Source organism: Oncorhynchus keta, chromosome 15, assembly GCF_023373465.1.
Source record: "Oncorhynchus keta strain PuntledgeMale-10-30-2019 chromosome 15, Oket_V2, whole genome shotgun sequence".
In the NCBI taxonomy this organism is placed as follows: Eukaryota; Metazoa; Chordata; class Actinopteri; order Salmoniformes; family Salmonidae; genus Oncorhynchus; species Oncorhynchus keta.
Genome location: NC_068435.1, coordinates 22909727 through 22934717, shown reverse-complemented (window position 1 = coordinate 22934717; position 24991 = coordinate 22909727). Strand labels below are relative to the sequence as shown.

Below are 24991 nucleotides of genomic sequence, written 5' to 3'. Positions count from 1 at the left end.
TTTGAGTGTTCCTGTTTTATTATATTGATTTATTTTTGGCAATAAAAGTTTTTAAGCCCCTGAGGTAACGTTTGACATGACATGGTGCACTTGCCACCTAAAACATAGCTGTTTGGTTTTAGGTATTTTTCTACAGTATATTGTATAAACTCTCTCCACGCACTGCTCTGCACTTCAGTCTGCATTATTCAGTGGATGTATTCCTATCTACAGTGCATTCGGAAAGTATTCAGACCCCTTTTCTACAAGTTGTTATGTTACAGCCTTGTTCTTAAATGAATAAAATAAAATAAATACAATTATCAATCTTCACACAATACCCTACACAAGGTACACAATACCCTACCCTAATGACAAATTGAAAACAGGTTTTTAGACATTTTTGCAAATGTATTAAAAATAAAAAACAGAAATACCTTATTTACATAAGTATTCAGACCCTTTGCTATGATACACAAAATTGAGCTCAAGTGCATCTTGTTTCCATTGATCATCCTTGAGATGTTTCTACAACTTGATTGGAGTCCACCTGTGATAATTCAATTGATTGGACATTATTTGGAAAGGTACACACCTGTCTATATGAGGTCCCACAGTTGACAGTGCATGTCAGAGAAAATACCAAGCCATGAGGTCGAAGGAATTGTCTGTAGAGCTCCGAGACAATATTGTGTCTAGGCACAGATCTGGGGAAGGGTACCAAAAATGTCGCCAGCATTAAAGGTCCCCAAGAAAACAGAAGCTCCATCATTCTTAAATGGAAAAAGTTTGGAACCACCAAGATTCTTCCTAGAGCTGCCCGCCCAGCCAACCTGAGCAATCGGGGGAGAAGTGCCTTGGTCAGGGAGGTGACCAAGAACCCAATGGTCACTGTGACAGAGCTCCCATAGTTCCTCTGAGGAGATAGGAGAACCTTCCAGAAGGACAACCATTCCTGCAGCACTCCACCAATCAGGCCTTTATGGTAGAGTGGCAAATCGGAAGCCACTCCTCAGTAAAAGGCACATGACAGCCCGCTTGGAGTTTGCCAAAAGGCACCTAATCGACTCTGACCATGAGAAACAAGAGCCTCTTGTCTGTTAAAACCAAGATTGAACACTTTGGCCTGAATGCCAAGTGTCACATCTGGAGGAAACCTAGCACCTTCCCTAATGTGAAGCAAGGAGGTGGCAGCATCATGCTGTGGGGATGTTTTTCAGCGACAGGGACTGGGAGAATGGTACAGTGAGATCCTTGATAAAAACCTGCTCCAGAGCGCTCAGACTGGGGCTAAGTGGCTTCGGGAGAAGTCTCTGACTGTCCTTGAGTGGCCCAGCTTGAGACTGGACTTGAACCTGATCGAACATCTCTGGAGAGACCTGAAAATAGCTGTGCAGTGACACTCCCCATCCAACCTGTCAGAGCTTGAAAATATGTGCTTTTCTTTCAAAAACAAGGACATTTTTTACCCTTTAAAATAACATCAAATTGATCATAACATCAAATTGATCAGAAATACAGTGTAGACATTGTTAATGTTGTAAATTACTATTGTAGCTGGAAACGGCTGATTTTTAATGGAATATCTACATAGGCGTACAGAGGCCCATTATCAGCAACCATCACTCCTGTGTTCCAATGGCACGTTGTGTTAGCTAATCCAAGTTTATCATTTTAAAAGGCTAATTGATCATTAGAAAACCCTTTTGCAATTATGTTAGCACAGCTGAAAACTGTTGTCCTGATTAAAGAAGCCATAAAACTGGCCTTCTTTAGACTAGTTGAGTATCTGGAGCATCAGCATTTGTGGGTTCAATTACAGGCTCAAAATGTCCAGAAACAAAGACCTTCCTTCTGAAACTCGTCAGTCTTTTCTTGTCCTAACAAATTAAGGCTATTTCATGCGAGAAATTGCCAAGAAACTGAAGATCTCGTACAACGCTGTGTACTACTCCCTTCACAGAACAGCTCAAACTGGCTCTAACCAGAATAGAAAAGGGAGTGGGAGGCCCGGTGCACGTAAATGTGACACCTGTTTTTTAAAATACACTTTCAAAAATAAAAAATACATGTTGGGGTATTGTGTGTGTATTTATGAGGAATAAAACCAATGGAATCCATTTTAGAATAAGGCTGTAACGTAACAAAATGTGGAAAAAGTCAAGGGGTCTCAATACTTTCAGAATACACTGTACCTGCTACAGGGAATTAGTATTTAAAGATGACAATTTTAGACGCTGCCCTGAATCGTATAAGCTTTCTGAGGGAAATGTAGTCATGCCTTTTAAGCATGCAGCCAAAAATGAATAGAGTTACATAAAAAGGTTAAATACATACAGGAGTGGTGTCGACTCTGTTGGTTGGGTCTGTATACTGGTTGACTCTGTTGGTTGGGTCTGTACTGGTTGGGTCTGTACTGGTTGACTCTGTTGGTTGGGTCTGTACTGGTTGACTCTGTTGGTTGGGTCTGTACTGGTTGGGTCTGTACTGGTTGGGTCTGTTGGTTGGGTCTGTATTGGTTGGGTCTGTACTGGTTGGGTCTGTACTGGTTGACTCTGTTGGTTGGGTCTGTACTGGTTGGGTCTGTACTGGTTGGGTCTGTTGGTTGGGTCTGTTGGTTGGGTCTGTATTGGTTGGGTCTGTACTGGTTGGGTCTGTACTGGTTGACTCTGTTGGTTGGGTCTGTACTGGTTGGGTCTGTACTGGTTGGGTCTGTTGGTTGGGTCTGTACTGGTTGGGTCTGTACTGGTTGGGTCTGTACTGGTTGACTCTGTTGGTTGGGTCTGTACTGGTTGGGTCTGTACTGGTTGGGTCTGTACTGGTTGGGTCTGTACTGGTTGTTGTTTGTATTGAGTGTGTGAAAAATGTGTACAAAATTCACCACCAAAAATACGTACGAGAGCTCCAGGAAGTCAGTCATCTGCAGCTTGGCGCGTCGTGTCAGAATCTCCATCAAGTGGAGGCCCTCATCAGTCTGCAATGCGCTGTGGGGAGAAAAATAGAGTTCATCAATACTGGCCTTTCTCCTTAAGGTCCCCACAGAGTTGATACCTAAGCCTGTTAAGTATGGGTGAGCACTCCCACACATTACATTCCTGTCACACACAGAAGAGAGGAATGGGAACATGAGTGGGGAGACAGGCACGGAGGTCAGGGGGATGGAGGGAGGGAGGGGGAGGAGAGGAGGGAGGGGGGAAGGGAGTGAGGGCCAAAGACAAGAGAGCCAGATAGGTAGTTGAGGGAGAGGGAGACAGAGTGAGGACATGAGTGGGGAGACAGGCACGGAGGTCAGGGGGATGGAGGGAGGGAGGGGGAGGAGAGGAGGGAGGGGGGAAGGGAGTGAGGGCCAAAGACAAGAGAGCCAGATAGGTAGTTGAGGGAGAGGGAGACAGAGTGAGGACATGAGTGGGGAGACAGGCACGGAGGTCAGGGGAATGGAGGGAGGGAGGGGGAGGAGAGGAGGGACGGGGGAAGGGAGTGAGGGCCAAAGACAAGAGAGCCAGATAGGTAGTTGAGGGAGAGGGAGACAGAGAGTGAGGACATGAGGCGGGGGTGAGGTGTGAGAGCTGGGGGAGCAGGGGTTCCCTCTGGCATGATGAATCACCTGTGTGCGCCGAACGTGTTCCAAAATGGCACCCTATTCGATATCTAGTGCAATACTTTTTACCAGAGCCCTGGTCAAAAGTAATGCACTATATAGGGAACAGGGTGCAATTTGATACACAGGCCCTCTCTCAGACTACGGGCCAGACAGAGAGGTGCAGATGGGCTGGTGAGGAGGTGTAATGGTGTAGCCACACCACAGTGGTTCAATTCAGCCCTGCCTATAGCTTATAGGGTCGGAGTCCCAAATGACACCCTATACCCTACTATACATAGTAGTACACTACTTTTGACCAGGGCCATTAGGAGTACCCGCTACCAGGCTACTGTGCGTACCGTATAGCAGTACATGTCTCAGTTTTCCTCGATTATATTTCCTCCTGTTGGTGGTGATAAGCCATACCGTATAGAGCTATAAACCATACTGTCTTCGTTTATCACATAACAGGAGTATGGAGATTAAAGCAAGAATTCTAGAGACATTATATACATATACACACAGAACCCACAGCCCCCTGTGGAGAGAGGAGGTACTGCAGACCTGATAATTATGGAGCAGTGAAAGGATGTGGGCTCCAGTACAGGGTGGCCTGATGGACTGTGGGTTCTGTGCCCTGGAGAAGGGCTTGAACGTGAACTCCATCACATCATGATCTAATATTTACTGAATGATACGCATGTACGATGTTTATTATACATGCATATCATATACCACACTGGGGTATGGTCTTGATAAATTGAAATAAAATTGCAAATGCAAAAAAAATGAATGATAAACATTGTATTGAGTCCAGTATTGAAACATATAAAATAATATATGGTAATACATTCAAATATACAGTATGTCAAACAGCGTGAGTACTATATACTTTTTTGAAAACATCATGGAATTACTTTCCCAAAAGTGACACAAAAACTTTTGTTAAAATGAGGAATGAGAAATGCCAATGTTTTATTTTCCAAATGCTTCCTTGGAAATGCAGGGCACCGCGAGGTTGGATAGGGGGCAGGAGTGGAGTAATGAGAACGTCTCTGTTAGCAGACACAGGGTCACAGCAGGCAAAGGGGTGTCTAGCATCTAAAACACATTTCTGTTTCCATTTGTAATGGTTGGTTTTACAGCAACTTCAGCTATGCTTATTCAAAACAAAAACAAAAAGACCATCAAAAGTATAAACAGAACTGCACGAATGGAGCCAAATTGTTGCTACTGATCAAACTTACCCAATCGTCGCTGTCTGATGAAAACATCTCCAAAACAGAAACTTTTCAGGAAATTACCATATTTAAACAAACATACATTTATGAGACTTTAGAAGCTATTTTGAATACATGTCCTTGGTCCTAGAGTCATGACATGTTCAGAGTACATCGAGGGGATGTACTGCTTTCATTAAATGTCATGTAAAAAAATATAGAAGTTTTCATCAGACAGCAACGCAACATGTTGACACCTGTAAATTCACCACAGATGACCCTGGAATAAAAAAAGACTCCTTTGTACTGTACTAAATGCAATTCCATAAAGACAAACTGTAGAACATTGATTGATTAGCTGTGGTTGCCTCATTCATTGTTTATGACAGGCACTACTCACTCAGTGTCGGTGATGACATAACCGTAGTCATCATCAGTCTTCTTCGTGTCCACAGCAGCTTTGACATCTAGCTGCAGCTCCTGGACGTTCCCTTTCTTCTTATGGGGCTCCTGGTAGACCACCTTGGCAGCCGGAGGATCTATTGCCTGGATCCAGCTCGCCACGGCAGCCACCTCCTCCATGTCCGTCGAGTGGGTCGACTTCTTCTGCACCGCCACCTTGATTTGATTCGATTTATTTGACCATTGTAAAAACACAATTCAACCACACATGTGGATACAATGCATTTAAAGAAATTGAGGACAAAACAAAAAAGTTGAACAACAAAAATGTATATAGTATGTATAAACTGGAAGTAGAAATCTAAGTGTTGTCCATTAGTTTACTCTGATTAGGGGAGGGATGGTAAGGTTCGGGGAAAATAAAAAAATATATAGATATATTTAAAAAATGTTTTATATATATGGAGAATTGGAAATTATGCAGATAATGACATTGATGGAAGCCACAATCGATCTGCAATATTGAAGCTGGTCTACCACTGTGCTTAGTCCCTTACTCATTGTGGTCCTCACCTCAGCCTGAGTGGTCCTGCTGTGTACGTTCTCCAGACCAACACCTCTCCCCTCACCCAGCCCTGCACCCACACCAGCCCGGGCTGGGGACTCTCTCTGGGCTGGGGACTCAATCTTATCCAGGTACACCAGCAGCTTGCCAAATAAGCTGCCGGCGTCTTGGGGCTGAAATAACACAGAACAATGTCACGGTGATCTAGCTACAGATGGTGATCTAGCTATGACCTGATCCCAGGTCATGGTGATCCCAGGCCATGGTGATCCCAGGCCATGGTGATCCCAGGCCATGGTGATACCAGGCCATGGTGATACCAGGCCATGGTGATCCCAGGGCATGGTGATCCCAGGGCATGGTGATCCCAGATCATGGTGATACCAGGACATGGTGATCCCAAGTCATGGTGATCCCAAGTCATGGTGATCCCAAGTCATGGTGATCCCAGGGCATGGTGATCCCAAGTCATGGTGATCCCAGGACATGGTGATCCCAAATCATGGTGATCCCAAGTCATGGTGATCCCAGGTCATGGTGATCCCAAGTCATGGTGATCCCAGGACATGGTGATCCCAAGTCATGGTGATCCCAGGCCATGGTGATCCCAGGCCATGGTGATCCCATGGTGATCCCAAGTCATGGTGATCCCAGGGCATGGTGATCCCAGGTCATGGTGATACCAGGACATGGTGATCCCAAGTCATGGTGATCCCAAGTCATGGTGATCCCAAGTCATGGTGATCCCAGGTCATGGTGATCCCAGGCCATGGTGATCCCAGGTCATGGTGATACCAGGACATGGTGATCCCAAGTCATGGTGTCCAAGGCCATGGTGATCCCAGGCCATGGTGATCCCAAGTCATGGTGATCCCAGGCCATGGTGATCCCAGGCCATGGTGATCCCAAGTCATGGTGATCCCAAGTCATGGTGATCCCAGGACATGGTGATCCCAAATCATGGTGATCCCAAGTCATGGTGATCCCAGGTCATGGTGATCCCAGGTCATGGTGATCCCAGGTCATGGTGATCCCAAGTCATGGTGATCCCAAGTCATGGTGATCCCAAGTCATGGTGATCCCAGGTCATGGTGATCCCAGGTCATGGTGATCCCAAGTCATGGTGATCCCAAGTCATGGTGATCCCAAATCATGGTGATCCCAGGCCATGGTGATCCCAGGTCATGGTGATCCCAGGTCATGGTGATACCAGGACATGGTGATCCCAAGTCATGGTGATCCCAAGTCATGGTGATCTCAAGTCAAGGTGATCCCAAGTCATGGTGATCCCAAGTCATGGTGATCCCAAGTCATGGTGATCCCAAGTCATGGTGATCCCAAGTCATGGTGATCCCAGGTCATGGTGATACCAGGACATGGTGATCCCAAGTCATGGTGATCCCAAGTCACGGTGATCCCAGGCCATGGTTATCCCAAGTCAAGGTGATCCCAAGAGAACATATACGAATCACATAATAATTGCACTATGGCTTTTTCTCATCTTGATTATGATGAGACAAATATTTTCTTATAGTACTTGTGTACTGAATAAAGGAACTGTTTTGATAGAGGGGAAGAGGCAATTTGCTTCTCTCATCAAAGTCTAAGAATACATGGAGCGATAGGATACAAGTCAATAACCATAATCTGAAAGATAGGACTGCAAATTGACAGCATCAACTTTCTCTGTTGAAAAATAAGTCAATACAACACTTGAAAAGCTTTTAATCAGTTTTAAAAAATCTACTTCTTCTCTAAGTTGTGTATACCAACTGGTTTACTGTCTACATTGCAGATGTAACATCAAATTACTAAACTCCTTTTGAAAAACATCTTATCTGGCTGATTGATACCCTACACACAGTATAAAATTACCGTTTAGAATGTAAGTCTTCCGTTTGACATTTTACACTCAGCTGTCAAACCATTTATCTCTTTAAGAGTCCAAATGTGGTACCTTGTCATTGGAGTCTGCTGGCTCTCTGTCTCCCTCCATTTGTCGCTCTGTCCGGAAATTACACAGAATTACTATGTTTACTGACAACAAGAATAATATTAAGCAGAAAGCACACCAACTTTGCATATCTGAAATAACATGCAGATACAGTATACTCTCCCTTTCACCGTTTTCAGCTGATACTTTTTGCTAGTAAGTCTGACTGCATTTAAAATGAACAGAACAGCCAATCTGAACCAGTCACCCTGAAGTTTGCATCGATAGACAAGCAGCAGATAAAGGGGTTTGAGAGAACTATGGGATAATACTACAGATGGAGGGCTCCTCCCAGTCGGTCAGGGTTAAGTACCTTGGACCACAGCCTCCTCTACTGGAGTGCTCTCCGCCATTTTCTCTGTGGTGGATGGAGGGACACTCTCCTCCTTCTCCTCCTGTTCCCCAGGCCCTTCTCCTCCAGGCCCCTCATTCCCTTCCTCCCCCAGGTCTCTGGGTCCTGCTCTGGACTGGACTTGGGTATGTTCTTGATCCACTACCTGCATTTACATGTATTATTTAATCAACAAGGTAGCTAGGTGAGGCAACCACATATCACATTCATTCCAAGTAAAACCTTCCTCAGAAATCAGCTAAATCAGTGAAAGTAAGAAAGGTGAGCATTACAGTAAGAAAGGTGTGAGCATTACAGTAAGAAAGGTGTGAGCATTACAGTAAGAAAGGTGTGAGCATTATAGTAAGAAAGGTGTGAGCATTACAGTGAGAAAGACAAGTATCAAGACGTTATTGTTTATTCTACCTGCAGGGCGTCAGTGATCAGCGTAGAGAGTTGGTCCAGGTCTTTAGGACTCAGGTCGTCCACGTCGTGTTTGCCCACGTTCTTCAGAACCTTCTGGATGAACACCTCTGTGGAGGAGAGGAAGAGAAGTGGGGATAAGAGGAGGAGAGAAGAGGGATTCGAGAGAAGGGTTATAACTATGGTAGAGTACCTACAGTATATCAATGGTTGTGTCTCAAATGGAGATATATTCCTATTAACGCACTACTATAGACCAGGGTGCTGGTATCGTGGTATATCGTTTTAGTGCATCTCTGAGAGATGTTCCATCGAAAACATTTCCTGTTTTCATGTGTGTCTCAGCTATTGCCGTTCAAGCAGGCAGAAATACTAAATGCACGACACCGGCAGTGACGATTAGCGTTTTGAAAAATCTATATCATGATTGCTGACATGCAAAACATTTTGGGACTGTATCAACAGTGGAATAATAAACCATATTTTGAGTTGATTATTCCTTTAACAACTAATAGCATGCTATACCATTATTTCCAGTGGATGCATACATGACTACTAATGGTGATCATCTGTTCACAGTGAAATAATGAGGAACAACTTGTACAGTAAAAGAGGAAGAAAGCATTTTTAATCAGGCACATACCATCCACTGTACTGAGGGGGTCCTTGGGAGCAGAGGGTTGGCTGGCTCCAGCTGTCTGGAGGAGTAGAAGTCTGTCCAGGTTAGGTGTTTGAGATTGAGAGGTCTTTTTAGGCCCAGTACTGTCTATACTGTTGCTGTAGGAGGGGCGTAGGCGAAGGGAGGGCAGGACCGGGCCCTTGGTGGACACCCCGGTCTGAGATGGTACCTGCCCAGACAGGTAGTTTCTGAGAGCAGCCACAAGGAGGTCTCCATCCCCTGCAGAAGATCTGTCCTGGTAGGGAGGCTGGAAGGACGTCAGTGGGGAGAAGTTTGCCTCTCCCTGGGACTTGGGCCAGTAGTAGTCAGAGGAGACCCCAGATGGGTAACGGTCACTCTGTAAGATAATAAATAAACACATTATAAGTTTATTATAAGGCATCATAAATGACATTATAAAGCATAATACACGTACTTCATAGAAAGCGTTACCAAATAATATATAATGATAATATATATACCATTTAGCAGACCCTTTTATCCAAAGTCATTAAAGTCATGCATGCATAAATTGTAAGTATGGGTGGTCCCGGGAATCGAACCCACTATCCTGGTATTGAAAGTGCCGTGACCAAATAAATCAAATGTGTTCGTCTTTACTTAGTGCTTCACTTAAATCCCCAGGTAATACACCAGCATCAAATGAAAGGTTAATTGATAATGTTAACAGTAAAATAAGCCTATATGATCTACTATTGAAGTATAGTATAGGGATGCGCCAACAACATTCCAATATCCATCCATCTCCCGACGTTTGTCTTAAACAAAAGGCAACTCCCCCTTGTTTGCCATCAACCCTATCCTTCATAAATAAAGGGGTACCCTTCCCAACCCCTCAATGCCTGGCCCTCAGCAGGGGTTTGGCCCTCTCATTCAGCTAGGCCATGTTGGTCACCCCCCTGAACAGAAATGACACAGAGCCCATCATGTGGACATTATTAATTAAGGAAGTGAACTCGTGAACCCTCGGTGGGCATTATCTCCCTCATAATAATCAGGCAGGAAACTATCCCTGTGAATGGTCAACCAACAGCCATTCATTCACCAACCTTCAGAAGTGGATAGATAATGATACAGAGTACTAAAGAGGATCCACAGCTCCCGCTGTGTCAGTTTGTGTGTGTGTGTCTATGTGTGTACATTAGTGTGTTTGTGAGAGTGTGTGTGTGTGTCTATGTGTGTACATTAGTGTGTTTGTGTGTGTGTGTATGTGTCTATGTGTGTGTGTACATGTGTGTGTGTACATGTGTGTGTGTACATGTGTGTGTGTGTGTGTGTGTACGTGTGTGTGTACGTGTGTGTGTGTGTGTGTGTCTACATGAGTGTGTGTGTGTGTGTGTGTGTGTGTGTGTGTGCGTGTGTGTGTGTGTGTGTGTGTGTGTGTGTGTGTGTGTGTGTATGTATATATATATATATATATATATATATATATATATATATATATATATATATATAGAGATGTCCATGCATGTAGAAGTAAAACATGGTCCAGCAGCTCATCGCAGGCTAAAGCAGGTGCAAGGAGGGGTCTGGAGGGGCCTGAGGATGGTCAGTGGCCCCCAGGGGCCCTCACCTTACTGGGGCTCTTGGGTCTGGCGGGGGAGGCGGCCTGGGGAAGGAGGCCCAGACGCTGCAGGTAGTTCTGGAGGTTTCTACTGAGCTCCACCTCCACTGGCTTGATCCTCCGGTGTCCTAAGTCCATAGCCTGGGTAGAGGGCCTGGCCCAGACAAGCAAAGTTAGAGAGTAAGAATGAGTGGTGTGGCTGAGTGCGACAGAGACAACGAGAACTAGATAGAGAAAGAGAGAGACAGAAAGAGACACATGATGACACAGAAAGAGAGAAAGAGAGAATGAGAGAACGAGAGAGAGACAGAAAGAGACACATGAAGACACAGATAGATAACGTGGACTATCCAGAGATAGACTAGACCATTCAGACCTAAACCAGTGGTGGGCAGGGCAGATACTGTAGCTCATCAGTTATCTCATTGCATGTGCCCTCCTGGAGTCTGAAGCATAAATCAATGTCCTATTGAGGTCTGCACTATATGTTTGTTTGTGTGTGTGTGTGTGTGTGTGTATGTGTGTGTGTGTGTGTATACGTACGTGCATGCCTGACTGTCTGCGTCTGTAGGTGTGTGTCCGTGTCACAGGAGGTTGGTGGCACCTTAATTGGGGAGGACGGGCTCCCGGTAATGGCTGGAGCGGAATAAGTGGAATGGTATCAAATACATGGTTCCCATGTGTTTGATGCCATTCCATTTGCTCTGTTCCAGCCATTATTGTGAGCCGCCCTCCCCTCAGCAGCCACCACTGGTCCATGTGTGAATGCACATGTGTAATGGATTGTGCTGCCTGCCAGAACAGTGACCTGGATTTGCTGCTGCTGTAGACAGGGGGGCTGGAGTCCTGTAGGCGTCTGTAGGGGATCTTCCTCAGCTTAGACAGCTCCTTGGACAGGATCTGCTGGGCAGTCTCATCCTCCCAGGTCAACCCTGGAACATAACACATTAACAGAAATAACACGCAGAATGTCAGACTCGAACCAGCTAATAGAAATATATTGAGCATGTATTTCATTATGTGACAAACAATGGAAGGAAGAAAAGACAGGTTAGTCTGAGGTGTCTGATAATAAATGTTATATCCTCCCAGTTCAACCCTGCACACAACACATCAAAAGGAACACTCACAATGTATAGAATGACTAGAACAAATGAAGAGTTTCTTTCCAAAACGCTACACTACATATCCATTTTCAGAAATGTTGGTAAATTAGCTTTGTTTAAAGAACAATTATTGGATACATAGCATTTAGCAGAAAAACACATTTTTAATACACACCTAAATCTATTCATTGAAAATACAAAAACAGTCATATTTTACACAGACATGAAGGTACCCATAAGAAATCATTTCTGGTGAAAAATTGGTGGATAATAGTGTTTTGGAAATAAACTCTTCCAGTGGTTGAACATGTACTATATATTGCATCATGTGACTAATATCAAAGGGAAACAGAGAAAGAGGTGTTTAAAAATGTTATCCCTGATGGATAAGGTCAAAGTTCACTAAGATGCAGAGGGGAATGCATATGTGGCTCTCATCATGTAGACTTTAGTCTTGTACACCTACTAACATGCTGAGAGAATACTGCAGGATGAGAATGACTTTAGGGTGTGTCTCAAAAGGAAACCTATTCCCTTTAGGGCTCTGGCCAAAAGTAATGCACTATCAAGGTAATATGGTGCCATTTGGGACACAACCCTAAGTCCTTCTCATCCTGTAATATTCTTTCATCATGTTAGTAGGTGTACAAGGCTAAAGGCGACATGATCAACCACATATGCATTCCCCTCTGTTTCTTTAACTACAGCGCATTCTGGCAACAGAACTGAGGACGGGTGCCAACACCAGATGGGGTGGCGGAACCAAATATAACCCAGAATATGGCCACGCACACTTGAACAATTCAATAGAGACATTCCACAGATGAGAGGCAGCATCCATGAAATATACAAGCAACACTAGAATGCTTGGCAAATAGCATCTGCAATGGCACCATTATCACACGTCACTTTGCACAGTGCATCTTACTGTTTAAAGTGAGCATGTTGGCTAGATATGCTTGGCTTATATAAATCACATTTTTCCAAGAAGGCATGTCCACAAAAAAAGTCGTTCCACAAAAAGAGTGTCACTTTTAAGTAGAAATTGTACACCATTATTGAATGTTAAAAGCCTGTTATATTAAATGAAGTTCCCTTTAAAGAGGTATTGCCCCTAAAAAAGCAACCTTGTTTTGAAAGTGGCCTATATGGCATCCACATGAGACAGAAACGTTTATTCTAGTGTCAAAATTGACTATAAAGTGTAAATAGGGTAATTTTGGTCATTTGTGAGAGGATAAGGAAAAACATGTGCGTCACAGAATGAACGGTACGGTAACAGTTTTCCGTGGGTTGGGTTTATTTTAATCCTGCCCACATGCACACACCTGGCAGCACCCAAGTAATCATCAATTCGGAGCGCAGATACCCTCAACCCAATCGTAATGCTTACGGTCAATTTGGTTTGACATTTGATATCCCCTCGGGGCTAGTTAGGGAACATCAGCAAATTGCACAGCTGGTACTACTAGGACAATATTTTAAAAGGTAAATAGCTCTACATTTCAATGACTTAACAACCTCAAACCAATTATAAATTATTGAAAAATTAAAATTAAAATCGAATCTAATAGTCAAATCATAGTGTAAAAGCAGGTGAGCTGGTACTACTCTTTTTGGCCATTTTGGGGAATTTTGTGGTGGAAACCTGTGCGGGTTGAGCATAACACATCAGCCCTGTTATGCATAGATAAACATGCCAGAAATGTTTAAACAATTAAATTTTTTGTGATGCTTGCATTAAATTGCCACACCCTGTTGCACACAACAAGCTTCAATTCGCCCTGTCAAAATCGTCAACCATGTTCCAGTCAACCATGTTACAGTCAACCATGTTACTTTATTTGGAACTTAGTATATTCACGAGCTGAATTAGATGAAAGCACTGAATATATATATATATATACACAACATCTATTGTTACGGGTCATCATTCTTAAAAATTGAGTATAATCAGTAAAAAATCCCAGGGAATAAAAGTATGGATCGATATGGGCACAGTGGTCTGAAATGATCTCTCCGTTTTTACATACTTAGGTATGCAAATGTGCTATCATGGCTACCAGATGAGAGCATCAAGCAATGCAGATCTCTCGGTGGTGGGTGCGTCCCATGATGCTATTGAGCGGAGCACAGAAGGTAGAGGCCAGGGTTCTGGAACCCAGCCAGCCACTAGATCCACCACAGCCTGAGGAGGGAGGAGCAGCGGAACACACTGAACACATAGAACACTCGGAATCCACCATGCTGCTGTCTGCTGCTACTGCTTGGCCTGCCTGCCACACACCTCTCAGAGCAGTGCCTGGCTCAGTAAAACACGGAGGACTATCAAACACAGAAAATAACTGTGCTCAATGATGGCTTTAATGGGGGCCCTGATGGCTTTCTGCGTGAGAGGAGAGCACAGGCACTGTTTTCACAGGAGCAGACGTTATGTGGCACGGCAGCTTGATTAACGGTAACCCCCGCCAAGACATTCACACACAGCTTAGGTTTTCACAACCATCAGGCGAAACGGGTCCATAGCAATGGAACATAAAGAAGAGGTACGCTTGGTTGGGCATCTGGGGTTAACAGAGATAGAGCTGTGAGAATGAGGGGGTCAGGGTTAGGGTATTAGATGTACAAACTATGGGGCTGATTTAACAGAAATAGTGTTGCAAAATTCCAGTTACTCCCCAAATGTCCAGCTTTTCCAGAAAATCATGACCAATCATAAGGGATAAGCTGGACATCAAGGAGTCTCAACCAAGAATTCTGGAAAACCTCCATGTTAAGTTAAAGCCCCATAATGCTGTGCTCCATCAGCAGGGTTTATGTTCTTGTGATGAGGAGAAACAAGAGGCATCTTGGTAGCTTTGAAAATGTGGAGGTGTTTCTGTTTTGTTGTTTTATCCGGCCAGCACTTGGAGGGTCAGAGCAGAGGCAGTGGTGGCCGTTATGTTGAATATTCCTAGGCCATTAGTTCTTCATCCCAAATGGCACACTATTCCCTACATTGTTCACTACTTTTGAGCCCATAGGGATCTGGTCAAAAGTACTGTGCACTGTGTAGGGAATAGGATGCCGTTTGGGATGCAATCTAGGTTTGTGCTGCTCTGCTCATTGTGTTGCTCTGCTGTGCTCTGTTTTGGGATTGAAATGCAGATGCTCTTTGCAGTTTTGTTCCCCTAATGGTTTTTCAGACAGCAAGGATAAATAACCTATTAGCATATTTCATTTCAGCTGGATAGGTTGATAAACCCTCTAAAATGAATCAGCACTGTGCACTATGGAATCTGAATATCATTATGTATCTTGTCTAGAGCTGATTTCTAGAAATGTATTTGGATTTCCAGGGCTTGCTAGAGGATATTGTATTTGATTTATATAAAACAACTATTATAATTGTTCAATTGTTCAGTAAATATTAAACCTGATGACTTGATGGCTGTGTAAAATAGGATTTAACATCAAAAGTCATGTCTTTCTCCATTTCTGCAATTTTGCTCTGTATGAACATGTCCTTACATTTCTTCTGTCTGTATACATCAATAACATACTGCTGTTGGGAGGATGGAATATACAGCACATATGGTCTATGATACACAGGCATTGATCACCCTCTGGTGGACATTTATGGTCATTACAGCACTACATGCCAAGCACAGTCTTGGGTGTGAAGTTCATGGCATTCTAGCACATTCTGTAGAAAATCTGCTGTCAGTATACCTTTGTTTGTGGAATAAAAGTCAGTGGATGAATTTTAAGGTTATGCTTAAAGGTTTACGAAATGTGCCTGATATGTTCCACACAAAACCCCAACTACATTAGTTGTGCCAGGCCAACAACCTCTCCCTCAATGTGAGCAAGACTAAGGAGCTGATCGTGGACAATAGGAAAAGGAAGGCCGAACAGGCCTCCATTAACATCAATGGGGCTGAAGTGGTGTCCACATCACCAACAAACTATCATGGTCCAAACATACCAAGACAGTCGTGAAGAGGGCACGACAACACCTTTTTCCCCTCAGGAGACTGAAAAGATTTGGCATGGGTCCCTAGATCCTCAAAAGGTTCTACAGCTGCACCATTGAGAGCATCCCGACCGGTTGCATCTCCGCCTGGTGTGGCAACTGCTCGGCATCTGACCGTAAGGTGCTACAGAGGGTAGTGCGTACGGCCCAGTACATCACTGGGGCCAAGCTTCCTGCCACCCAGGACCTATATAATAGGCGGTGTAAGAGGAAAGCCCATAAAATTGTCAGAGACTCCAGTCACCCAAGTTATAGAGTGTTTTCTTTGCTACCACACGGCAAGTGGTACCGGAGCGCCAAGTCTAAGACCAAAAGACTCAGCTTCTACCCCCAAGCCATAAGACTGCCGAACATTGAATAAAATCGCCACCAGACTATTTACATTGACCCCCCCCCTTTTTGTACACCGCTGCTACTTGCTGTTTATCATCTATACATAGACACTTCACCCCCACCTACATGTACAAATGACCTCAACTAACCTGTACCCCCACACACCGACTCGGTACCGGTGCCCCCAGTATATAACCTCGTTATTGTTATTCTTATTGTGTTACTTTTTATTCTTATTTTTTACTTTAGTCTATTTGGTAAATATTTTCTTAACTCTTCTTGAAATGCACTGTTGGTTAAGGGCTTGTAAGTAAGTATTTCATGGTAAGGTCTACACTTGTTGTATTCAGCGCATGTGACAAATAAAGTTTGATTTGATTCGATTTTTGATTTGATATGTATATACTGTATTCTAGTCAATGCCACTCCGACATTGCTCGTCCTAATATTTATATATTTCTTAATTCCATTTCTTAATTCCATTTCCTAATTCCATTTCTTAATTCCATTCATTTCCTTTTAGATTTGTGTGTATTGTTGTGAATTGCTAGATATTACTGCACTGTCGGCATTAGGAACACAAGCATTTCGCAACAACTGCAATAATATCTGCTGAACATATGAATGCGACCCAAAAAATGGGATTTGATTTGATCACGGGTGTATTCATTCCACCGATTCTGTTGAAAAACCTTTCCTAAACGGAAGCAAACGGAATGAAACGGGGATAGACGTACCTGAATTTGTCCAATAGAAACTAATTTTACACCCTAATTTACACCCTAGATCAGTTAGATGCAGGCAAGAGTGTGCAAGGTGGTATTGAATGTGTCACTGTCTGTCACCTTGATTACTCCAATTTGTCTCTCGACATGTGCACCAACGTTATAAACTTTAATTTTAAACCTAGCAATGTTACATTGAGCTGGGTGATCCAACAGTCATCCAATATGCTGTAATAGAAATAAAGCCATGCTCATAAAAATAAATCTTCCTCCCTCATCTTAAATGGAACGACCGTCAATGAATCAAAGCGTTCTGACCGCAGCTTAACCATTGTATGTTCTGGCGCTGGCCCAACCCATCGGTTTCTGGACCAATCAGACGGTCCCGAATGTGTTTGCATTCGGTGAAGGTGTCGGGGAGGTACTCAGATCCTGACTCATTGCGGAGAAGAAACAAACATCCGTGAGCGTTGTGTAATGTTTGGCCGGAGCAAGGACTCTGGGTAGCCAGGCAACGTTACATTGACATACACTAATGACTCAGGGGTGGATGATAGTGATGGCAGCAGCAGCAGAAACTGTAGTGGTAGCGTTGGTGTACTGTACTTACCTCTGTGGGTGAGTTTCTGCAGTAGAGTCCTGAAGCGCTGAACCACAGATGGAGACACATCATACGTATACACCTCTGCTACCGGAACGGGTATGGATTGACACCTCCCAAACATTCCATCTGGGGGAAAGAACGACAAAGAGAGTCAGGAACATACTATATAGTATGGTAATATACAGTATATGACATTTATCCAAAGCGACCTACAGTCATGCATGCATACATTTTAGGTATGGGTGGTCCCAGGAATTGAACCCACTACCCTTGCGTAATAAGCCAGGCTCTACCTATTGAGCTACAAAGGACCTAAAGTCTGCCTTACAAACAGGAATAATGTTAGGTACCAATGAAAATACTTTGATACAATTCATTATTGAGTTGCCTTTTTAAAACGCATTGATTTTGATGTTTCCAATATTGTGTAATGTATGTTTTGTACGACCAGGAAGACGACTTTCATGTTTTTGACAATTTATGACAAATTATTTAATCCAGTCTATTTTCACAAAACATAGCATAGAATAATCTACTGTATCCTATCCAATGTCATTCAGTAAAGCATCAGTTGTATCAGGCTTGCATCTTTGGAGCCCCTTTTCATATCTTCTGTTTGCTGTACTGTACTCTAGTTATGGCAGCATTTGAATTATTATTCATAATTACAGTATCGCCGGCCATATTTAAGTCAGGAACAGCTTCTCTCTCATTGTCACGCCTTGACCATAGAGAGCTGTTTATTCTCTATGTTGGTTGGGTCGGGGTGTGATTTAGGGTGGGTTATCTAGGCGATTTGTATTTCTATGATGGCCTGATATGGTTCCCAATCAGAGGCAGCTGTTTATTGTTGTCTCTGATTGGGGATCATATTTAGGTAACCATTTTCCCATTGTGCTTTGTGGGATCTTGTCTAGATATAGTTGCCAGTGAGCATTATTATTTAGCTCTATGTTTCGTTTGTTCGTTTTGTTGTTTTGTTCTTTGAAGTTTGCATTTCCAAAATAAAGGATGGAAACATACATTACATTTTACATTTAAGTCATTTAGCAGACGCTCTTATCCAGAGCGACTTACAAATTGGTGCATACACCTTATGACATCCAGTGGAACAGCCACTTATTACTTACCCTACCCTATCCTAGGTATTACTTAGCAGCGTATTACTTACGCTGCATCTCGGTCTACTCCTTATGATGAACGTGACACTCATCCATCTTCGACCTTGTATCTGGAGCTGTGCTTCAGAGCCCGCTCTCTTCCACTTGATTTACGGCGTGGATTACATCAAACGAGAATTTAAAGGCCTTTGTCATGGGAGTGGTTTGCATTATGACTGTGGAGATGCTCGTTGGTTGGAATCTAGAAATGCCTTGTTGGATTGTCCCTGCTGTATTATTTCTGCTTGTAAGTGGCCAAGTGGTCATGTTTTGCTGTGCAACACTGGTCTGTACAGCTGGAGCAACTGTAAACAACTCCCATATTCAATCAACTCAATAGGATGCAACTTGACCAATCCATCTATCTATACGATATCACCAATAAATGAATGATCAGGAAGTGGATAAGTGCACTGAATTCTGATTGTCTCGTACAAAAAGAGATGATGCTTCAAACCTAAATAGAAAAAAAGATCTCTGCATTGCACTACACTTCAGGTGTTCCTCCAGTGTGTGGTAGACCAAAGCCATGCACGGCGTCAGTCCATGTAGCTAATCAACTGTGAGTGATGCTACAGCTAATAGAAGGTTCTCTGAGTGGGAGGCTGTGAGTTAATGGACCATGGCGATGCTAGCTGCTGCCAGAGGAGGACGACTTTTATTTCCCATCCAGCTCAGTGTCTGCATCCCAAAGGGGACCCTGTTGTTTCTCTATATAGTGCACTACTTTTGACCAGAGCCCAGCCTGGGGTATGGTCAAAAGAAGGGCACTATGTAGGGAAGAGAGCGCCATTTGGTATGTAGACAGTGTTAATAAACATGTCAGATTGTGCCGGGGGAGGCCAGAGTAATCGATCTGGTTGAGTGGTCTGGGAAAAGAGGGACTCTGTATGACTCTAGTCTGGTCAGGGTCTGGTTGGCCCTCAGAGGCTGGCCAGGTAAAATATTTTGTTCCAAGTCATTAGGCTCCAGTGTAGAGATAAGTGTAGCGTGCCAAACGGAACCCTATTTCCTATTCCCTATATAGTACACTACTTTCGATCAGGGCCCATAACGGATGCAGACATGGGCTCTTTTCTAGCTCCCCTTCCCACATCCCACATTTGAGTAGCCACACTCAACACAACACCAAGCAGCCAGGAAAACAGCTGGAGTCTGCTGCTGTGGTGGCTCTCTATAGTAAATGATTAAAAAAACATGTTCGGTTCCTGATGATTTCAGAGGTGGGTTTTGGTAACGGAGGGCTTTCCATGCTAAATAAAAAGCATTACATCTGTGGTCCATTGAAGCATTCTCCCATTAATGAGCAGAGCATCCAAGCAACCACATTCACCACAGAGCTGGCATGACAATTCTCATAACAGAACATTTAATGTGACAGCAAGAGCAGGATCTGAAAAAAATAATTGTTGCTCTACATAAAGATGGCCTGGGCTATAAGAAGTTTGCCAATACCCTGAAACTAAGCTGCAGCACGGTGGCCAAGACCATACAGCGGTTTAACTGTACAGGTTCCACTCAGAACAGGCCTCCACATGGTCGACCAAAGAAGTTGAGTGCACGTGCTCAGCATCATATCCAGAGGTTGTCTTTGGAAAATAGACGTATGAGTGCTGCCAGCATTGCTGCAGAGGTTGAAGGGGTGGGGGGGTCAGCCTGTCAGTGCTCAGACCATACGCTGTACACTGCATCGTCCCAGAAGGAAGCCTCTTCTAAAGATGATGCACAAGAAAGCCCGCAAACAGTTTGCTGAAGACAAGCAGACTAAGGACATGGATTACTGGAACCATGTCCTGTGGTCTGATGAGACCAAGATAAACTTATTTGGTTCAGATGGTGTCAAGCGTGTGTGGCGGCAACCAGGTGAGGAGTACAAAGACAAGTGTGTCTTGCCTACAGTCAAGCATGGTGGTGGGAGTGTCATGGTCTGGGCTGCATGAGTGCTGCCAGCACTGGGGAGCTACAGTTCATTGAGGGAACCATGAATGCCAACATGTACTGTGACATACTGAAACAGAGCATGATCCCCTCCCTTCGGAGACTGGGCCGCAGGGCAGTATTCCAACATGATAACGACCCCAAACACACCTCCAAGACGACCACTGCCTTGCTAAAGAAGCTGAGGGTAAGCATGACTGGCCAAGCATATCTCCAGACCTAAACCCTATTGAGCATCTGTGGGGCATCCTCAAACGGAAGATGGAGGAGTGCAAGGTCTCTAACATCCACCAGCTCCGTGATGTCATCATGGAGGAGTGGAAGAGGACTCCAGTGGCAACCTGTGAAGCTCTGGTGAACTCCATGCCCAAGAAGGTTAAGGCAGTGCTGGAAAATGATGGTGGCCACATAAAATATTGATACTTTGGGCCCAATTTGGACATTTTCACTTAGGGGTGTACTCACTTTTGTTGCCAGTGGTTTAGACATTAATGGCTGTGTGTTGAGTTATTTTGAGGGGACAGCAAATGTACACTGTTATACAAGCTGTACACTCACTACTTTACATTGTAGCAAAGTGTAATTTCTTCAGTGTTGTCACATGAAAAGATATACTCAAATATTTACAAAAATGTGAGGGGTGTGCTCACTTTTGTGATATACTGTACACACACACACACACACACACACACACACACACACACACACACACACACACACACACACACACACACACACACACACACACACACACACACACACACACACACACACACACACACACTTCCGTTCAAAAGCTTCGGGTCACTTCGAAATGTCCTTGTTTTCCATGAAAACATACATGAAATTAGTTGCAAAATGAATAGGAAATATAGTCAAGAAGTTGACAAGGTTACAAATAATGATTTTTATTTGAAATAATAATTGTGTCCTTCAATCTATGCTTTGTCAAAGAATCAGCCTTGCAGACCTTTGGCATTCTAGTTATCAATTTGTTGAGGTATTCTGATGAGATTTCACCCAATGCTTCCTGAAGCACCTCCCACAAGTTGTCTTGGCTTGATGGGCATTTCTTCAGTACCATACGGTCAAGCTGCTCCCACAACAGCTCAATTGGGTTGAGATCCGGTGACTGTGCTGGCCACTCCATTATCGACAGAATACAAGCTGACTGCTTCTTCCCTAAATAGTTCTTGCATAGTTTGGAGCTGTGCTTTGGGTCATTGTTCTGTTGTAGGAGGAAATTGCCTCTAATTAAGTGCATTCCACAGGGTATGTATGGTGTTGCAAAATGGAGTGATAGCCTTCCTTCTTCAAGATCACCTTTAACCCTGTACAAATCTCCCACTTTACCACCACCAAAGCACCCCCAGACCATCACATTGCCTCCACCATGACAGATGGCACAGCATTGTATGAGATCTTCAGTTTCTTGGCAATTTCTTGCATGGAATAGCCTTCATTTCTCAGAACAAGAATAGACTGATGAGTTTCAGAAGAAAGTTATTTGTTTCTGGACATTGTGAGCCTGTAATCAAACCCACAAATGCTGATGCTCCAGATACTCATTAGTCTAAAGAAGGCTAGTTTTATTGCTTCTTTAATCAGGACAACAGTTTTCAGCTGTGCCAACATAACTGCAAAAGAGCTTTCTAATGTTCAATTAGCCTTTTAAAATGATAAACTTGGATTAGCTAACACAACATGCCATTGGAACACAGGAGTGATGGTTGCTGATAATGGGCCTCTGTACGCCTATGTAGATATTCCATTAAAAATCAGCCATTTCCAGCTACAATAGTAATTTACAACATTAACAATGTCTACACTGTATTTCTGATCAATTTGATGTTATTTTGATGGACAAAAAATGTGCTTTTCTTTTAAAAACAAGAACATTTCTAAGTGACCCCAAACTTTTGAATGGTAGTGTATTATATATATATATATATATATATATATATATATATATATATATATATAGTACCAGTGAAAAGTTTGGACACACCTACTCATTCAAGGGTTTTTCTTCATTTTGTACTATTTTCTACATTGTAGAATAATAGTGAATGCATCAAAACGATGAAATAATACGTATGGAATCATGTAGTAACCAAAAAAGTGTTGGTTCTCATTAGGTTCTCATTAGTAGCTTTGAGAATTTCCTTGTATATTATGCTCTCCCATCAGTTGGTCCTACAATGCTCATCAGGGGAGAACATTGTAGGACCAACCCTGCCAGGCAGGCTCAGAATCTTGAGGGGGCGGTGCTGCTTTAGTAGGTCTCTGACCGCATTCATATTTCTGATTTGACTACCGTAATTTCCGGACTATAAGCCGCTACTTTATTCCCACGCTTTGAACCTTGCGGTTTATACAATGACGCGGCTAATTTATGAATTTTTCCCGCTTTCACAAGATTCATGCCGCCAAAAAACTGAGCACCGTCACATAAATGTGACGTAAATTCGAGCGCGCTCAAACTTCCCATCATTCTGATTACGGTAGTAATTTTGTCACCCTCATCATGGCAAAGACACGGAGAAATGCATATGATGCAGCTTTCAAGTTGAAGGCGATCGATCTGGCTGTTGGAAAAGGAAATAGAGCTGCTGCATGGGAGCTTGGCCTTAATGAGTCGATGATAAGACGTTGGAAAGCAGCGTGAGGAACTGACTCAGTGCAGAAAGACAACAACAGCTTTCAGAGGGAAGAAAAGCAGATGGCCCAAAGTATTTGCAGCCACTCGACATCAGTGTAAATCGTGCATTTAAGGTGGCACTCCTTGTTCAGTGGGAGTCTTGGATGACAAGTGGGGAGAAATCCTTCACTAAAACGGGCCGCATGCGAAGAGCAACTTATGGTCAAGTCTTCCAGTGGGTCCTGACAGCGTGGAGCATTGTCAAAAAATCCACTATCATCAACGGGTTTCGAAAGGCTGGACTGCTGCGTGTTGAAGGGGCAGCATGAGCTCAGCGGGGTATTTGCCTCCGGATGAAAGTGACGAGAGCGACAATGAAAACGATCCAACATCGGATGAAGCAATTCTGAGGCTATTCAACTCCGACACCGAAGGAGATGACTTCAGTGGTTTCAGTGCACAGGAGGAGGAAGATAGTGACCAATGACTTTCTTGGTAGGCCACTGTTTAATTTTTGTTACAAGCCGTGTTTCGTTTAAAGGCTGTGTAAAGTTCATTTGTTTCAACCGGTAGGCACCTGCGGCTTATAGACATGTGCAGCTTATTTATGTACAAAATACACATTTTTAAATAATTCAGCGGGTGCGGTTTATATTCAGGTGTGCTTAATAGTCCAGCAATTACGGTACGTATAGGCTATTTATAGCAGGCCCATAAAACAGATAAGGATTTCTCTTTAGTGTATGGGTCGCTCAGGTGGCTGTCTAGGGATTAGTGTTGGGGAACGTTCCATCATGATAGGACAATAAATAAACAATATGTATTATTTATTTCAAAATCTAGATCCCATATCTGCACACAGTTGAAAGCTCTCTCTCACAACCCCTGCTTACAAACACATATGGGCTCTGGGATTTGCAACCGTTTTTCTTTTTCACTCACTTAACTCCACACTTTTCCCAACACAAAACACACACCCCACCGCCCATCACATACCCACATACTGTGCCTTCTATGTCCTCTGCTTGCTGTGTTTTTATCTCTACCATGTTGATCGAGGACTTCTGTGTTCCAGTTCCTTATATTTGAAGATGTATTCTTGAGCTAATTATCCTTTCTTCTAATTGTTTAACCTCTTGTTCGAGGTCGCGCCGTGCTTTTTTGGCATCGGCCAGACAATGTGTTTATTATTATTTTTTCCCTTTCTGTTTGTGCATGCCTGTTAAATGTGGGTTGATGGGGGGGGGGTAAGTGTTGGGGAAATTAGGGGAACAGGGTGGAAGTAATAATATATATAATAATAATAATAAAGGTGCTTACAGGGGGGCGGGTGAGTTGGATACTGCTCGGGTGTAGATGCTACATATGCTGATCGTGATGGTTTGGTGCACTTTCTTACCTTTTTATCAAGTTACATGGTATGCAGGCCACCATAGGAACTACAAACGAGAGGAGGGCGGGGCTTACATTCACTTCCTGGAATGTCAAGGGTTTAAACGAAGCAATTAAGAGAGGCAAGGTCCTAGCCCACTTGAAAACACTCTCGTCTGATATTATATTTTTGCAAGAAACCCATCTGAAGAATAACTCTCATAGCAGACTTTAGTGTAGGTGGGTGGGGCAAGTGTATCACTCTAACTTCTCTGCCAAAACGAGAGGCACAGCGATTCTGGTACGGAAAGGAATTCCCTTTCTACATAAAACCACTATTGCGGATAAAGAGGGTCGGTATG

The 24991-nt window shown here is 43.5% G+C and overlaps 1 protein-coding gene across 3 annotated transcripts in view; it reads right to left on the bottom strand.

Moving 5' to 3' along the window:
* The window catches only part of LOC118395205 (receptor-type tyrosine-protein phosphatase N2-like), a 181781-nt gene that overhangs the window by 120145 nt on the left and 36645 nt on the right, over positions 1–24991 (bottom strand). For all 3 annotated transcript variants that reach the window (XR_008065197.1, XM_052463710.1, XM_052463709.1), the window contains exons 3-12: positions 17526–17645; positions 11545–11668; positions 10746–10890; positions 9137–9509; positions 8497–8603; positions 8053–8236; positions 7704–7750; positions 5755–5919; positions 5180–5397; positions 2877–2963 (exon numbers count right to left, since the gene is read on the bottom strand). Coding sequence is in view for 2 of the 3 variants with exons in the window: in XM_052463710.1 (XP_052319670.1) it covers positions 2877–2963; positions 5180–5397; positions 5755–5919; positions 7704–7750; positions 8053–8236; positions 8497–8603; positions 9137–9509; positions 10746–10890; positions 11545–11668; positions 17526–17645 (1570 nt within the window). In the remaining variant the exon portion in view is untranslated. The remainder of the gene's footprint in view (positions 1–2876; positions 2964–5179; positions 5398–5754; positions 5920–7703; positions 7751–8052; positions 8237–8496; positions 8604–9136; positions 9510–10745; positions 10891–11544; positions 11669–17525; positions 17646–24991) is intronic.